The sequence below is a fragment of the Dryas octopetala genome, chromosome 6, assembly GCF_963921425.1.
Source record: "Dryas octopetala chromosome 6, drDryOcto1.1, whole genome shotgun sequence".
NCBI classification, from domain to species: domain Eukaryota; kingdom Viridiplantae; phylum Streptophyta; class Magnoliopsida; order Rosales; family Rosaceae; genus Dryas; species Dryas octopetala.
In genome coordinates, this window is record NC_141371.1 from 21,584,312 (window position 1) to 21,603,546 (window position 19,235).

At 39.0% G+C, this 19,235-nt stretch overlaps 1 protein-coding gene across 1 annotated transcript; it reads right to left on the reverse strand.

The window, feature by feature from the left end:
- Positions 1-10,970: 10,970 nt before the first annotated feature.
- LOC147283249 (uncharacterized) lies at positions 10,971-14,302 on the reverse strand. The gene is made up of 6 exons (XM_086248394.1): positions 12,936-14,302; positions 12,436-12,844; positions 12,290-12,350; positions 11,958-12,067; positions 11,218-11,470; positions 10,971-11,119 (listed from the first exon to the last, which is right to left on the reverse strand). Exons 1-6 carry the CDS (start codon positions 14,300-14,302, stop codon positions 10,971-10,973), a joined length of 2,349 nt encoding a protein of 782 aa, XP_086104520.1.
- Between the last annotated feature and the right edge of the window lie 4,933 nt (positions 14,303-19,235).

Here is a 19,235-nt window from a genome sequence, read left to right on the forward strand (position 1 = left end):
TTGTTAGTAGCAACCTAGTTACTTGGCGAAATAAGAAGCAACATGTAACGACCCGACCCAAAGTTGACTTTTAAAATAAATGGGCTTTCGATTTTGACTTTGGGTCCGTTAGATAGGTTTCGATCCCACGATTTTATAGACACGTAGCACGCGTCGATCCGAGTTACAGTTTGAAAGATATGGGCGTTTGAAGCGAGGGGCGATTTCGTAAAATTGGACAAATTGAGTTTAAAAATCAGATTTTTCTAGAATTTTCTCTCTCTCTAGAAGGTTCTCTCTCTCTTCTTTTTATTCCTCTCTCCCCGTGCTCTCACTTTCGCTCGCGCGCACCTCTCTCTCGCTGCAACTGTGCAGCCGCCACTGTCACCGGCGCGTGGCGGCGCGTCCGGCCGTGGCTGACGACGGGACCGGCCCAGATCTCCTCGCCGTCCCTCCCTCTTCCTTTCCCTGGCATCGGTTCAGCCTATGCATTCCCCAAACCAGAAACCCAGTTTAGGCCGGTTGTAGCTCCGGTGATGACGCGGCGATTCCGGCGGTTTCGCAACCCAGCTCTGGCCCAGAAAGCTCCCTCTCGTCGAACCCGTCACGATGGTACCCTCCGATCGTCCATCGGAGTTCGCACGACGGCGAATCGACCACTCAAGGCCGGCGGCTTCCGCCGCCGATTCCGGCGTTTCCGGCGAGATTTGGCCCTCGATCCAGTTATGAGAAATGATCCTCTAGGTATGGGCTTTCTTTCCCCTTGTTCTTGCGTGTCAATTTTGAGAATTTGGAGATCGAAATTTTTAGGGCTTGAATCCATTTCGGGTTTACCTTGAATTGAGCATAGTTAAATGAATTCTGAGTTGTTTTTGGTCCAATTGAAGTGCCTAGGTTGATTGGGGTTGATTTTAGTTGAAAAACCAAATTTTTTAGGACTTGTCGCCGCTGCCACCACTGCCTCCGCCACTTGTGGCGGCGGGTCAGCGGTTATTTGTCCCTTTTTGCCCAAATTGAACTCCTAGGAGACCCTCGGAGGTTGTTTAGAGAATTCTGTGAAATTTCTGTATATATTGAAGTTGGTTGTCTGGTCTTAACAGGTACACGGGCTCGGGAAATCTCATTCCCGATGCCGTTATGCTGCCGGATTTGGTATCCGAGCAGTGGAACTGTGATTGATGCTTATTGGATTGTATTGTAGAGTACTGTTATTGAATGGTCTGTTTTGTGTGATTGTTGCTTTATGTTAGGAAGACTAAGGGTAGGATTGGATCATGAGAGTGAATTGATGAGGATCTGAGGTTAAGGAAATAAATTTGGAATTTTAGAGTTTGTCCTAAGGATAATTGTTGAATTAGGAAAGAAATGTTTATTGTCGAAGTAAATAAATGATGATTAGGCGATTATTATATCGATTTGATCGAATTGAGTATGGAGAAAGTATTGGTATGATTTGAGTGACAAACAAGTAAAGAGTCGTGAATAGGAATCAATCTCGGAAAGGTTTTGGTGTAGTTCGGAGTAAACAGTGAGTAGGTTTGATAAGGAGAATTTAGAAAAGAATATTTAAAGACTGCTGTGTAAATGCACGTGTTGACCGGTCGAGCCTGCCTGTGTAAGATGCACGGGATTGTGGCCAGGATACGAGCCTGCTTGTGCGGAGAGACCCCTCCGTACGAGGTTGTGGACAGGATACGAGCCTGCTTGTGCGGAGAGACCCCTCCGTACGAGATTGTGGCCAGGATACGAGCCTGCTTGTGCGGAGAGACCCCTCCGTACGAGATTGTGGCCAGGATACGAGCCTGCTTGTGCAGAGAGACCCCTCCGTACGAGATTGTGGCCAGGATACGGTTCTGCTCTTACAGAATGATCTCTATGTGCGAGATTATGGCTAGGATTTGAGCCTGCCCGAGTGCGGGATTGTGGCCAGGACATTGTCTACAATACAGGTACGAGAAGGATGTGAGTTTTAAGAATAAGTGTTTCGAGATATCAGCTTCCAAGGATAAATTCAGTACAGAGTTTGATTTACGGTAAAGGGGATTTAAAAATGGTTTTGAAAGAGGAGATTTTTGAAAGTAATTATAAAGCTGGAGGATTTCCAAGAAACGAAGTGTGTGAAATTAGATAGATGGTTGTTTGGTTGCTTATATTGCATTTGTTTGCTAGGACTTGGTAAAGTCTAGGCTTGAATCGTGAGGATGGAAGTGATAGTGTCTATGCATTGAGGTTATTAATTAGGACGTGAATAATTGAAGTTGAGCTTAATGGTTGTTGATTAGACAATTGATTTGTCAGAGTATAATTATTGATGGAATATTAGGTGATTGAAGAATTTCGGACTTATGAAGATTAATTAGTTGCGCCTTGGATTTATTGCGAATAATTTGTGGATTGTAAATTGAGATAACTGACAAAAGTATTTTGAGGCCTTGTGATTTCTTATCACGGGGTTATTTGTTTGAATGACCCGGTGCACCATGGATATGGTGCAGTGTGTTTAATTGTGTTTTTGCAGGTTAAGCAGGCTGAGAAAGCAGTGGGGAGAAGACGATGCAGTGGGACCCAGAGAGATTTATTTAATTGTTTTTACTAAGTGGTTTGTTTAAAATGTTTTTGACAGAATTATATTTACTTACGTTGTTGTGCATGGCTCCAAAAGTAAGAGAAAACAGATTTAACAGTTTGATGTTCAGTATTTTCATGGGCCCGAGGTTCGGGGTGTTTCACAACAAGTGGTTACTCCATCAAGTGACAAGGCTGAGTTTAGAGGAATGTCTCAAGGTGTTTGTAAGTTGTGGCTAAGAAGCTTGTTGAAGGACTTGGGATTTAAACCTATGAACTTACATTGTGATAATAAAAATGCTATTGAGATTGCTCATAATCTTGTTCCGCATGATTGTACTAAACATGTGCAAGTGGATCGTCATTATATTAAAGAAAAATTACAGTTTGGAATAATTTTTCTATTTGTGAAATCTAAAGATCAATTGGAGATAACCTTAGCAATGCAATCTCAAGTAGGGTATTTCTTAATTCACTTATCAAGTTAGGCATGTATGATGTCTATACTCCAACTTGAGGGACATCATTAAGTAGTGAGTCATAAAGTTTCTAGGATTTTGATTACTTGTTGTATTAGCTTTGCTTATTGTCTACTTTTTATTGGTTGTATCTTTCTTTGTCACACAAGGCTTGTATCATTGATCTCTATATATACCCCATATTGGGAAGAATAAAGTGATTGAATTATTTATCCTAAACTTAGATTAATTTTGACTGGCTCTCCCATCGAGCACCCGAGTTGGATACCCATGGAATAGACAAAGAACTAGCATTAGCTTCTTCAAACTCAGCTATATAGACATTAACCATTTGTATGATTCTTTGAAAAAAAGAAACAACAAAAAATGGCATATATGTTACTACAATTTTGAAACAATTTAAAAATTACCGAAGTAATGTCTTAAATTTTGCTAGGGTGAGATAGCCTTTCATTCGTATTATTTTAAAGGAATGTGGCAAAGTAAAGTGATGTGTGGATCGATAATAATTTTTGCCCACCACATTGGGCGACGTAGGTTAGGTGGACAATATGTATACTATTTTTAAATATTTTTAAATAGGGGGGGTTATCATTAAATTTAGGAAATTTTTTTTAAAAAGGACACATACTTTGGGGTTAATTCTAATTTAGGACACGCGTTTGAGTTTGTATTAGTATATGACACATATTTAGGATTTGTGTTATTGTAAAACAATCCGTCAACTCTATTACATTTTCTGTTAAAAATAAATCATGTGGCCACGCACATGACCAATTTTTATGGGGCAAATTTGACAATTCATCTATATAATTTAAAAATAAATAAACAAAATTGAAAACTAAAAAATAAAATAAAATAAAAACCAGCACCCACTTCCCCACTTCTCCACCATCCCCCTCCACCCAACCCAGTCTTCCCCACCCTTCCCCTCCACCCACTCGTTCCACCACCTCCCCATCCCCTACCCAGCCTCGTCCCGTCTCTCCCTTTCTGTCTGTTACTCTCTCTCTCTCCATCTATCACTCTCCTCTCTCTACGAGCAACACTGCAGATCTCTCAGACAATTTTTTGGGAATTTTTTAATCTGGTTTTTGGCACTCTCTCTCTCTCTCTCTCGCTGCCATGGCTTGATTAGTAAGCTGGGTGACTTAATTGGTTTTGTGATTGCTATCTACTTTTTGGGATTTGGCTGTGTTTTAGTAGATTTTGGATCTGTATTTCTTTGTGTTTGAATTTGTCTATGAAATTGAATAAAAAGAAAAATAACTTTTTGATTTCTAAAGAACTCAAATACCCAAAATCTTGAGAACCCATTTTCCTAAATCTATCCCCAAAAAAATTATTCCATCTCAGATTGATTTTCTTCATCATTTGCTTGCATTTTTGGCCTGCTGTAAGTAACTACAATGTTGAGCTTGCATTTTTGGCCTGTTGTAAGTAACTGCATTTTTTAATACCCATTAACCCGTGTTGGGCTTACTGTGTTCTCCTGATCATCATTTTGTTCAAGAAACTCCGACCTTAGTTTTGATTTTGATGATTCCAATAATGGGCACGATTAAATCATTTGGTAGGACCAGTCAAATTTGGTGAAGCCGTCTCGCGCTCAGAGAGAGAGAGAGAGAGAGAGAGAGAGAGAGAGAGAGTGACAAACAGAATGAGAGAGATTGAGAGAGAGTGAGAGAGAGATGCAACTGGGAGGTGGGTTGCCAATGTGGGGGAGGGGATTCCCAGCCGGTGGCTGAAAAGGGGAGGGAGGTCAGGGTGCTGGATCTTTTTTTTTTTCTTCTTTTTTTTAATTAATTATTTTTTATATTTTGTATAATTATCTTAAATATTTTATTAGTTTTTTAATTTAAGATAACCAAATTATTTCTTATTTAGACGAAAATGTAACGGAGTTGACGGATTGTCCCACAATAACACAAATTTTAAATATGTGTCCTACACTAATACAAACTCAAACGCGTGTCCTAAACTAGGATTGACCCCAAATTATGTGTCATTTTTTAAAATGTTTCCCTCAAATTTAATATGGGGATCACATGAGGTGAGAACTGCGTTGATAATTAAATTTTATTTGTTTATTTTCTCGCAAGTATACGAGTTGTAGAATGGTTCGTATAAATCCAAGGTCGAACCCTAGGGAGTGTTTAAGAAAGAGACACACTTAAGCTTAAACTTATATACTTTAAATCTAACCTAGTTGAAGAGATTGATGGTTGATTCTTGATGAAATAAAAAAAACAAATATAATACAAAGAAAATAAGGTAAAATGAAAAAGACTATAAAACTAAATAGATCTCAGGAAATAGAGATGAAGAACTAGAAATTTAGCACTTTTAGGATTTTGGAGTTAAACCAATGGAATAAAAGACCAAGGTTTTGTTATCCAAACCCCCACCGGATGACCATAACTACTTTTTAACAATTTCACATAAAGGAGAGCACCAAAAATCACTTTGATGCTCTTACCAAATTTTTTTTTTAAGCTAAAAAAAAATGTAATTTTATGGTAAAAATCTTGTCTTGCTAAGGGACAACATGGAATCTAAGGTATTTGTTATGAATATTTAAAAACCAAGCATTAATGTAGAAGGTTGCTCTTAACTACCACAAATATATGTCATTTGTGATGAAATGAACTCCTCTCAAAGAAAAGACAAGACTTTTTATAATAAACTTAATGATCTATGGGAAAAATGCTAAATAATAGAAAATAAGGGTCATCTCATGGGGGAATGTCCTCCTCTACCTTGGTGAGAAGGTTTAGAATCCCATGAAATTCATTTCCAAAAGATAAATAAAATAAATAATAGAGAATAAAAAAAACTAAAATTTCATAAAGTAAATAAAGTGCATAAGGTAAATAAAGGAAAATAAGAGATAAAAGACAAGACTTTTTATAATAAACTTAATGATCTATGAGAAAAATACTAAATAATAGGAAATAGGGGTCATCTCATGGGGGAATGTCCTCCTCTACCGTGGTGAGAAGGTTTAGAATCCCATGAAATTCATTCCCAAAATAAAAGATAAATAAAATAAAATAATAAAGAATAAAAGAGAGATATTAACTAAAAATTCGCTTACCAAATTAGAGATAAAAGACAAGAAATAAAAACTAGAAACTCATATTAAATTTAGAGAAGAATAAATACAATAAATAAAACTCTCATTCTCTTTCATAAATTCCAGCCCCAAGGGGTTGAAAATTCCCTTACCAAATTAGAAAATAAAATTCATAATTAAAAGCTTAGTTTGGAAATCTCAAACCGTCGCCAAACCGATACCGACGGACGTACTCTCAACACTGCAAGAGATCCCAGTATTGCCGGAGAAGAAGAGAGAGGAGAGAGAGAAGGTGATCGACCACCACCGAGAAGTTGATCAACCACTACCGATATCGAAGTCGTCAATAACCGAACTTGTCTGTGGCGAGAGCGGTTGCGTTTTGTGCCATTTCTCCATAGGCGGTTCGGAGGTCAGTTCGGAGAATCGGTTCGATAACCGAACCCATTCCACCCCTACTTTTATAAGCAAATATACAAGCGGAGGGGGAAACTTCAAGGAAAGTGAGGTAAAAATATCTAAAAGCAGTTGGGACATGTGTCATGGAGAGAGAGGGCTACAAAATAGGTAGAACACAACATACACAATTCTGGAACTAGCTGCTAAAGGATAGCTGTCGTGCGCTGAATGGTGGAAGGAAGAAAGGAGGAACTAGCTGGCTTGGGACGCGTCGAAGAGGGGAAAGCTGGTGACAGCTTTTGTGGGTGACGATTCACCCTTAATGGATACGAGGATCAATCGAAGCAAGTATGAAGACACCTGATGAAGGGCGGCCGCCGCCTTATACAAGTGATCCAGTCCATGCTGGATGTTCCCCCGAACGAAATATTCATTGTACCCCACTCCGAACAGTGGCTTATGTTTGCCAGCCCCAACGTACGTAGGCAACCAAAAATGGATGTAGGTTGGGATTCAGGAACTAGTACCTTGCACGTGCCAACACTCCCAGATGTGCGGATCAGAGGAAGTGGCGACTCTGCCTAATCCCGTAAAACAGCTTCAGGGTAGACATTGACTCATACATCGTAGGGAAGTAGATAATCGGCGTCGTGCAATCCTGAGAATGATGTCATATAATAAGTCACAGTGCAATGACCTCGGAGGGGATAAGGGTGGATTTTCACTTGAAATTGAATGAGGTTTCAACGCCTGCTTAATAGGGGTTTAAATAGTACGTGTAATGATCGCGCCTGTCGGAGTCTCTCCTCGAGTGGAGTGGCACTGGTAATTGACCCTTTGCCAACTCACCCAATTGGCAGGTCATCATGTTTTTAAAGTGTCAGCGCATGTGGCACTGCTAATTGACCAATTGCCAACTCACCTCTAAACGCTTAGGATTGCGTTATTGGAAGGTGGTTTGTTTGTACAAATCATACGCCAAGTTCTAATGTTTTCACTAATTTAAGTAAGGGAAAAGATTTTTTGTAATAGTAGGGAAGTGCCCAAATTTGACATGGCAAAACTCCTTTTTATACACCACATTACGTATTTACCACGTCATATTTGTATCCCACTTTATGTAGGTTTGAAGGTATTTGTTGAGCTCATTTTATAACACTTATTTAACCTCTAAATTATGCATTCTAGCCCTTTATTCCTAGTATTGTTAGTAGTTGATTTCCTATTTTAATTTTTTAGATTTTTTTGTTATGTTTTATTAGTCTTTATCTTAATTCCTAGAAATTATTAGGTTTGATTTATTTTTTCTAGATTAGATTTGATTTTACTATCAATTAGTTCATCTTTATTTTCATTTTTGTAGGATTTTGATTTTAAAAGCCCACAACAAAATTAAAAGAAGAAGAAGAAAAAAAAAAGCCCAAATCAGAAGAAGAGAAGAGAAGAGAGGAGAAGAGAGGAAAGCCTAGCCCAAAAGAAGGAAACCGGCCCAACAAGCCCGCGGAAGCTGAACAACCACTCGCCCAGCCTAGGCCCGCCTCTTGGGAGATGAACGGTCACAACTAGAGGAAGCTTCCTCCCTTTTTTCGCGCAAGCCACTAGCAGCATGTTCTCTCTCCCAGCCTCTCTACGTGCGACACATGGCATATGACAACTGCCTTTTTGATGTCTCTAGCTCTCTCTCTCTCTCTCTCTCTCTCTCTCTCTCTCTCCCAATGCTACCCTCCCTCTCTGAGACACATGTCCAACTTCCTTTAGATATTTAGCTCTTTTTCCTTGAAGTTTTCCCCCTCCTCTTTTATTTTGCTTATAAAAGGCATTGAGTTAGCACATTTTAAGGAGCTTTTAATTCTTAGTTTTAATTTTCTATTCTTAGTTAAAGAATTTCCAGCCCTTTGGGCTGGAATATATGAGAGAGTTTTCATTTCTTTTATGTCTTTTATTTATTTTATGCAGTACCTTATTTGATTTAATAGTTATTTGAGTTCTTTATTTCTTCCTTGCTCTTTAATTTAAATGTTCTTTTATTTCTTGCTTTCCCTTAATTTTATTAGCATTAAAATCATAGGAGGTTACCTAAACCTCCTTACCAAGGTAAAGGGAAAGCACCACAATGAATATTCTCTAGTTAATTTCTCATGTTTTTGTTCCTTAAAGGTCTTATGGATCTTGTTTGTAAAATGAGAAAAGAGCAAACTTTCACCCTTGATGCCATGCACCATGGGTAGTTAAAAGCCTCTTTTTCCACATTTTGCTTGGTTGTTAAAGTTTTAATGCAAATTTCTTTGATAATTAGTTGTTACTTAAATTTGGTTTCGATCACTTGGGATGCTTAGAGTTTCTACTCTTAAGCAAAAAAAACATCTACTATAAAAAAATCATTTCTTTTGTGCTTAAAATATAAATACCTTTGGTGAAGACATCAAATTGGGTCTTAAGTGTCTTCCTTTATATGGGGAATTGCTAGATTTTTACTAGAAATTGTTACATGGTGGTGTTGAACCCTAGACCCACTACAAGAAAAAAAAGTTTGGGAGAGGAACGAAATTTGTCGCCCAAAGTCGAGTTTCGTCGAGAGTTTGGCCGCCCAATCGATGACGCCCAAGAGTTTGGGCGACGAACCTGTAAATTTCGTCGCCCAAAGACACCTGGGGCAACGGATTTGTTTCGTCTCCTAAAGCATATGATTCCTCGCCCAAAGCATGTTTGGGCGACGAATAATTTCGTCGCCCAAAGCATGTTTTGGGCAACGAATAACGAAGTTCCTCGCCCAAAGAATGTTTGGGCGACGAACTTATCCGTCGCCTAAACACGATTTGGGAGAGGAAAAACTAATTTCCTCGCTAGAACGTGCTTTGGGCGACAAACAATTTCGTCGCCCAAACATGCTTTGGGCAAGGAACCTCCTTATTCCTCGCCCAAAGCATGTGTAGGCGACGGACAATTTCGTCGCCCAAACATGATTTGGGCGAAGAATAAGGAAGTTCCTCGCTTAAACATTCTTTAGGCAACAAAATTGTTCGTCGCCTAAACATATTTTATTTAAAAAAAAAAATTTGTTATTTAAATTATATATTTGAATTTAATATTTAAAAGAAAAATCTTTATTCAAAAACTATATAAAACAAAATTAATAAATTTATATATCCAAATATCCATACAAAGTAGGAACAATTTAATACTGTATGCAAATATAATTAGTACATACAATCACTAATGGCCACCTAGGTCAGTAGCATCATCGGCACCAGTAGAGGAGTCTGACATGCACTGGTCAATGTTCGGTGGCAGAACAAACCCAAGTACAATCCTGGCCAACTGGCCAAACATCTGCTGCATCTACTGCACCTTACTCGTCTGCTCCGCATATGCCGCTCTCGATTCTTCTAGTTGACCCTTCAACAGCTGCACTTCAGTGAACAAGTTGACTAATTCTGCAGATGGCTGAGACGAAGACCCGGCGCTGAGATCACGAACCCGACCCGCTCTCATTCCGCGTATCTCCCTACCACGCCTAACACCTAGTGTCTCCGTCATAATACGAAGACCGACATCGCGATCGGGGACTGAGATCGACTCCAACGGAGTGTCCGGAGGGTACTGGCTGGCCACCTCCTCCAAATAACTCGCCTTCTTGGCGACCATCTCAGCCTTCAAAATGTTATACACAAGTTAGAAATTAGGAAATCAAATACAAATATTAAAAATTGTGAAATAAAACTAAAATATAAAAAACTAACGTGCTTCGCCTTGCCCTTGTCGTTGCCGGGTCGGGCATAAACATCCCCGTAGTTGTCGAGCTCCGGAAATTGCGAACCAGCCTGAAAAAGAATGTAATATTGACAAAAACTCAAACAATACTAAGGAATATATATATTAAATTAAATAATGGCGCACCTGACGATACAACTCCACCCAGTATGAAAAGGGCATGGAACCACCATGATGATCAATCCTTGCGGGCGTTTTCCGGTTCTTAAGATTGGCATTCGACTTCCTCTGTTAAATATTAAGTAAATTGTAAATGCATTAGTGCCCACACATTAAAGGAATAACATAAGAAAAAAGAATTTTGAAGTCTTAAAATGATATAACATACCAAAAATTCCAGACTCTGAAAATGAGTGCACAACCACTGCCACTGATCAAGCTGAGATGCCATCTCCGGAGGAGGGCTGGCTAATGCCTCAGCTGTCGATCCAAACATGTTATATTCCCTGTGCAGCTCGTGCTTCCATTGTGTGTAAACTTTTCTCAATAACTTCTCCACATACCTAGCTACATCCAGATCCTCCATCCGAATGTCATAGTTTACTTAAAAAAAAAATTATTAAATTGTTAGGAATGATAAAATTAATCATTTTGTATTAATCAAAATATACTCACAGAAATGGAGCCCATAATGTTCCTTTTGATGGCGTCATCAACCTTTTCCTAACTGGGGAAAAGCATTGGGCAGTCGGCACGGATAATCACCCCGACAAAGGAAGCGAAAGTACTATGGACCTCCTTGCTTGGTCGTAGGTGATCTTGCTGAAGAATGATTCGAATCCTCTCGTTCGTCGTGCGCGTGATTCGGACGCCTTCAACCCTCTACTTATGCCCCTCGTGGTTTTGGTACCTATAAAAGCAAATATAACATATTAATTTCACAGTAATCTTATAACATGTAAATAAAATCAAACATAAACACAAGTGCTGTGAAAACATTTTTCTTACTCTCTGATGATGAGGCAGTACGAGTGGATGACGCAACATTCTCATATACACCATAACGGTGACCACGTCGGGCCCTCCGTGTCGACTGAATCGCAGACCCCGTACTGGATGAGAGATCTGGGGCTATCACCGGGGTCGATTCGCCCTGGGCTATGAGGTCGGGCTGTACTACAGGGGCGGGCTGGGCTGCAGGGGTGGACATGGATGCTGAATTGGACCTCCGAGATCCACCCCTGTTCGAGATCAAACTCATCTGCACAATTCAATAAATATTTATGTTAGTCAAAAAGAAAACTAAAGTAATGACTTACTAATCTGAATCATCATTATCACTTACTAATCTGAATCACCATTATCACTTACTAATCTGAATCACAACTAGAAATACTCATTTCATCATCATCATCATCGATACCATCAACATCAACATCATCATCTTCATCTTCATCTTCATCATCTTCATCATCATCATCATCGATGAAATCATTAACATCAATTCGAGGAAGTGGCCCAAGATCAATTGATAAGGCATCGATCTCAATTGGAGGAACGTTATGTATCTCGACTTGTTGTATGATAACATCATTGTTGTATGAATTGGGTATGGTCGAAGATAAATCCTCTTGATAGGCCACGTCATCCTGATTTTCTTTTTCCGGAATATCTCATATATTTCGATTATGAATCATCTGAGCTACTTTCCAACCCACACCAGCCTTAGGATCATCCAGATAACATACTGGATTCGCCATTGTGGCAAGAATAAATGGATCATTCTCATACCATCGAGTGTTTGTGTTCACAGATATTAAGTCGTAATCGAGTTTAATACTGTTGTTCCTATTCGGGTCTGTATTAAACCAATGACACTTAAATAACACAACTTGAAAGCGATGCGAGTACAACACTTGATGTACACTCGTCAGCTTGCCGTATAAATCTATCGTGCCAGTCTCCAAGTTCTCTACACAAACCCCGCTATTTTGAGTGCTCAAGATGACATCTCGTTCTACAGTTAAAAACTTAACTCCATTCACATTACATCCGGAAAACGTTTCAACCCATTAAATGCCACTCGCCAAACTCATTAACTCCTTATATAATGGCGAATTATCATCAGTCAGATTTTCCATCTGTTAAAAGACAATGTAATTAATATATTACAAAAAACATACAAACACATGAACGAACAGATCATTATTGTCAGTAATCACTTACATGTTCCTTAAACCATTTAGGAAACAATTCCCGATGCTTTTTCTGTACACGTTCTCTGTCCCATCTTGGATAGTCGCGATTCATTAGTTTCTCATGCTCAATGCGTAAAGAGTCAACTTCTTCGCAATTGTTGAGTATGAACCAATGAGCCACCTCCATATCGTGTTTCGAGAATTCAACAGCTGGTTTAGGGGCTTCGCCAAATGGTCGTGTAATTTGAGAAAAGACAGAAAGTGTCTCATTTTTTTCACCACCGTCGTCGTTGCGTTGGGGCCGATTGAATGACGTCTCAACACTGCTGAGATACATTGCACAGTACGTGATGGATTCATTTGCAATGTATGCCTCTGCTATGGAGCCTTCGGGGCGTGCCTTGTTTCGGACGTACCTTTTGTAATTACCCAACATTCTGCAAATGTAAGTACATAGTGAGAAAACTTTTATGAGTAACAAACAGCTAAACTTGGAGAATAGTAATGAAAAAGTTTAGGAATTGTTACCTTTCTATTGGGTACATCCACCGATAACTGACCGGCCCAGCAAGAATTGCCTCTTGCGGTAAATGTATCATCAAATGAATCATTATATCAAAAAAGGCCGGTGGAAATATTTGTTCAAATTTGCATAGGATGTACACAATCTCATCTTTCAATTTTGACATGTCCGACACATGCAACGTCTTAGCGCATATATGCTGAAAGAACCTCGACAACCCAACAATTGGTTCAACCACATCTTCGGGCAAAAATTTTCGAATACCCACCGGAAGCAGACGTTGCAATAAAACATGACAATCATGACTTTTCAAGCCTAAAATTTTTCCAGAGTCGATTTTCACATTTCGTGAGATATTGGCCGTATATCCATCTGAAAATTTGACCGATGGAAGAAACTTTAAGAATTCTTTCTTATCCCCAGGCTTCACGATATAAAATGGATGTTTCTTTATCATTTTATCACCCTTCTTCGTTAACCACAAATGTTTCCTGATGCCCATTTCTTGCAAATCTTGTCGAGCCTTAATTGTGTCCTTTGATTTTCCCTCAATGCCCAAAATTGTACCCACCAAACTTTCGCACATGTTCTTCTTAATATGCATTACATCGAGATTGTGCCTGATTTTCAACTTGGACCAATACTCCAGCTCGAAGAATATCGACTTGTTCGTCCAATTTAGATGTGCAGGTGACCTTGGCATATTTCGTTCTTTGTTAGAGGAATGTTTACCAATCCGGCCAAATTCTAAGTTATTCAACTGCCTCAAGATGTCATCACCAGATAATTCTTTAGGTTTCACGCCCATCTCCTTTTTTCCGTCAAAGACCTCCTTACTGTGACGCCATTTATGATCCCCCGGCAACCATCTTCGGTGGCCCATATAACATACTTTACCACTGTGCCAAGTAGAAGTTATATCCTTATTACAAGTAGGACATGCCATATAACCCTTGGTGCTCCAGCCTGATAGATTCCCATAAGCTGGGAAATCATTCATTGTCCACATGACTGCCGCACGCAAGGAAAACATTATTCCGGTGGACTTATCATATGTCGGCACACCATTTTGCCACAATTCTTTCAGCTGATCAATCAATGGCCGCAAATATACATCGATATCCTTGCCAGGGGATTGCAGTCCCGGAATTAATAGCGTCATAATTGTGAATTCTTTTTTCATGCATTTCCAGAGAAGCAAATTATAAGGAACCACGACCACTGGCCAAGTGCTGTGAGATGTGCTCATATTTCCGAATGAATTAAATCCATCAGTAGCAAGTCCTAATCTGACATTTCGTGGATCTGCTGCAAAATCCGGATATATCTTGTCAAATTCTTTCCATGCGCTTCCGTCTACAGGATGTCTCATCACATCATCCTCAACCCGCTTATCTTTGTGCCACCTCATGTCACTTGCAGTATGTGTTGACATGTACAATCGTTGCAATCTTGGCTTAAGTGGGAAATAACGCAACACCTTTTGCGGAATCTGTTTCTTGCAACACCTTTTGCGGAATCTGTTTCTTTCAACACCTTATTCGCAAGATAATGGGTTTCAGGTATATGATTGTTCTTTGGAAGCATTCGTTTCAAAATCCCCATCAACTGATCATAACTTCGATTCGAATGTTGATTAAGTACTTTCCAATGCATTAACTCCACAACAGCAGTTAGCACTGAGAACTCTTCACAACCAGAGTACAATTCCCGCTGAGCTTGTTTCAACAATTTCTCGTACTTATCAAACTCTTCTCTTTGGACTTCGGGCAACCCATCATCTTCATCCATATTATCGCTCTCTATATCATCCTGACTAACTTCGTGATCAAGCGATACATATGGATAAACATTGTTTATTATGCCCATCACTTGGTCATTATCATCACCAACAGATTCAGTAGGCTGCAAAATTGTTCGAGCATCCGAAGAAGTCGAAGCATAAACTCTCGGTTCACCATGATAATACAATGTCGTATAGTTTTGTGACATCCCATATTTCACCAAATGAATTCTGACTTCACGCAGTGTCTTCCATAAAGTGTTGTTACAATTCCGGCATGGACACTTTATATTATTCTAAGCATTGACATGTTTCTGTGCAACTTGGATAAATGACTCGATCCCATACAAATATTCATCACTAACACGATTCGTATTACGTATCCACTGTCGGTCCATGATGCCTGTTTCCATATGACACGACAATTAGAAAACGATGCGTCACCCTTCTTCGTCTCCTTATGCCTCCGGTAAGGGCCCTATCCCATTCGAGAATGCACATATGTGTCGTGGTTGTTGGCTCGCATGATGTGGTTTTGATCTGGGAAAATTTCGGCAGCATCTCCCTATGGTTCTCCAAGTGCACGACGAAGATATTTAAAACAAATATCTAGTATGCCCTTGAAGAACACATAGGGAGATGTTGCCGAAATTTTCTCATATCAAAACCACATCACATGAACCGCTGACCATAACACATAATTGTGCACTCCCAAACTGTCCATGGGTAATTTGGACAATTCAAGAATCATATTGGAGCGCAGTCACGCCCAGCGTCCATGCGCGCGTCCAATAGACTCTCGAACGGGTCTAAGGTGAATTTAAGTTTAGTGTACAAAGTTATCCACTGATAACTTCGCACGACTAGTTGAATGTACAAAGTTATCGACTGATAACTTCGCACAAGCGCTTCATGCCACATGACCTAACCCAGTACTCGAGGAGTGCTGGACTACGTCATCAAAAATTTTGCAATTACAACTAAATTAAATGTAAACATACAAACTAAACTATAATTAATCTAACAATATACATATAAGCATACAAACAAACTATTAAATTTTAGCATATAAGAACATACAAACTAACTAATCAATTTTATAATTAATTTTAACATACAAACTAATTCACTCAAAAATTTAATACAATTATATATGAAACATTAAATACTAAATCATACAAAAACTTAACTAAAAGATAGATTAAACACATACCTCACAAAAAATGCAATTATCCTTCACAATAAATGCAATAATATCCTTCCTTCACCAAAAAAATAAATCATTGTCAAATATGAGCCCAACATCAATCTAAATTCAGATTTCACAATCAAACCACTAAATTAAAAAAACCCACAACATTAACTAATTTACCACTAAAATCAGAAATTTCACAACCAATTTATGCAAAATCCACAACAAGTGCAAAATTCACAATATTAGAAAACATAAAAAACAGAAAATAACAAAACCTAATTAAAATAACATAAATTGAAAAAAAAAAATTACCTGTGTGGGGGGGGGGGGGGTTTCGGTGAGCTGGTTTCGGGTGGGGGGGATGGGTTTCGGTGAGGGTGGGTTTTCGGGGGAGGGTGGGTTCCGGGTGGGGGGGGGGGGTGGGTTTCGGGGGGGGGGGTGGGTTTTCGGGGGAAGGGGGTGGGTCTCCGATGGGGGGGTGGGTTTTCGGGAGGAGGGAGGAGGAGAAGATGGGTTTTCGGGTGGAGGGGGTGGGTTTCGGGGGAGTGGGTTGCCGATGGGGGGGGTTTTGGGTTTCGGGGGAAGGAGGAGGGAGGAGCCGGCGCTGAGAGGAAGATCGAGCTTGGAGGGAGTGAGAGGGAGTGAAGAAGAGTGGAGTGTGAAGTGAACCAGAACTGGGTTAAGCAAACTGAAAGACTTTGGGCGACGAACATGATTCAGTCGCCCAAAGAATCTTTAGGCGAGGAATTCATAATTTCGTCGCCCAAAGATCCTTTGGGCGACGGAATCATGTTCGTCGCCCAAAGTCGTTGACTTTATGGCACCGTTTCATGCCGCCACAATTTCAGAATTTGGGTGACGCACCGTTCGTCGCCCAAAGTTGATTTTTGGTATGAACCATGATCGTTCATACGTTCGAGCTCCAACACCAAACTTCTAGATCTCCAATTGACCTAATATTTTAGAGGAATGATCTTTGAGTGACAAACTAATAAATGAACGGTTTGGATCATTAAAAACACAATTGACATATAAGGTTCTACATATAAATCAGTGGATTTTACACTTAAATAATAAAATTCTATTAACTATTTCGTTCAAACCTTGTCGATTCAATAATTGTGAAGACAATAACGTCATTACAACAATCATAGTCGTTCATCATCTATGCTCATACGCAAAGATCATCCCTGCAAAAAATCCACTCAATCAGAGTTCATCTAGCCGTTCGATTATGATTATAAAAACCATGATCTTTCATACACACTAAATGTTAAACCTAACTTCTACTTCTCCGATTGAGATAATTTTTTGTATGGACGGTCTTTGAGTGGGGGACTAGCGAATGATCGGTTCGGATCGTTAAAAACATAATAGAAATCTGAGCTTCTACATATAAATACACTTGAAGAGTATAATTCTATTAACTTTTTCATAGAAATTTTGGCGATTCAACAGTTTGTGAAGACTTAAATGTGATTTCAATGATCGGAACCGTTCATTCTATTTGTTTATACTGGAAGATCATCCCTGCAAAAAATCGGCTAAATCGGAATTCATCTCATACTTCGATTAGTATTAGAAAATTCACGATCGTTCATATGTTCAACCACCGTTACCTAACTTCTACATCTCCGATTGAGCTAATTTTTTGGATGGATGATCCTTGAGTGGGGAATTAAAAAATGAATGGTTCTGATCTTTGGAAATACAGTCGTATCGTATGCTATTACATATATAAAATTGCAAACAAAAAAGTATTCATACTTTGGCCGAGGAACTACAAATTTCGTCTCCCAAAGTGATCTTGGGCGAGGAAATTATAAATTCGTCGCCCAAAATCCCTTTGGGCGACGAAATGTTAAGTTCCTCGCCCAAACCATTATTACAAAACGATCATTCCTACATTCGAGCTCCGATACCAAATGTTTACATCTCCAATTGACCTAATTTTCTGCAAGATTAATCTTTGAGTGAGAAACTAATAAATGAACGGTTCGGATAATTGAAAACACGATCAACATATGAGGTTGTACATATACATGAACGGTTTTTGCACTTGAAGAAGAAAATTCTATTAACTCTTTCGTTAAAACCTTGTAGCTTCAATAATTGTGAAGACCACAACGTGATTATCACGATCAGAGCCATTCATCATATACGTTCATACTCAAAGATCAACCCTGGAAAAAATCGGCTCAGTCGGAGTTCATCTACCCGTTTGATTATTATTATAAGAATCAAGATCGTTCATACATCCTAAATGCCAAACCTAACTTCTACATCTCCAATTGAGATAATTTTTTGCATGGATGATCTTTGAGTGGCGCACTAAGGAATGATCGGTTCGGATCGTTAAAAACACAATACAAAAGTGATCTTCTACATACAAATACACTTGAAGAGTATAATTCTATAGTTTTTTCGTTGAAACTTTGTCGATTCAATAATTGTGAAGACTATAATGTAATTTGAACGATCGGAGCCGTTCATTTTATTCGTTTATACTCAAACATTATTCCTGCAAAAAAATCGCCCAAATCGGAATTCATCTACTCCATTGATTAGTATTAGCAAATTCTTGATCGTTCATACATTCGAGCACCGTTACATAACTTTTACATCTCCAATAATCCTAATTTTTTGCAATGCTGATCTTTCAATGAGGAATTAAAAATTGAACGGTTCGGATCGTTGGAAACACGATCGCATTGTATGATTAACATACATATAATTGTACAAAAAAAAAAAAGGGAATGACCCTTTGGGCGAGGAATTTGTATATTCCTTGCCCAAAATCAGTTTGGGTGACGAAATATTTTGTCTCCCCAAGTACGTTTGGGCGACAAATTTAGGTTTTCCTCGCCCAAAGGCACTTTGGGCGACGAACATGCATATTCCTCGCCCAATGCATTTCTCAATTAATATTTTGGCGGGTGAGTTGAGGCGACAAGATCATTTCGTCGCCCAAAGTAACTTTAGGCTAGGAACGTGTTATTCGTCGCCCAAATCTGTATGACATTGAGCGACAAATGTTCTTGTTCGTCGCCCAAATATGTTTTTCTTGTAATGACCTTGGTTCCATACCAATTTCTAGATCCTTACACCTATATTTTTCATTTTATTTAATATTTAGTTATTTAGTTTCTTTTACAAGAACTCAAAAATCTCTTGAACTAGGTTAGATTTAAATTAATATAAAATTTAAACTTTAGTGTGTCTCTTTTTACAACACTCCCTATGGTTCGACCTTGGATTTATACGAACCGTACTACACGATTCGTATACTTGCGAGATATTAAACAAATAAAATATCAACAAGTTTTT

Coding starts and splice junctions, on each gene's coding strand:
- LOC147283249 (XM_086248394.1), bottom strand. CDS start 14,302: ATGAGACATCCTGTAGACGGAAGCGCATGGAAAGAATTTGACAAGATA. Junction 12,351..12,435: donor CTAAATGGTTTAAGGAACAT/GTAAGTGATTAC, acceptor GTCTTTTAACAG/ATGGAAAATCTGACTGATGA. Junction 12,068..12,289: donor GTTAATGAGTTTGGCGAGTG/GCATTTAATGGG, acceptor GGTTTAATACAG/ACCCGAATAGGAACAACAGT.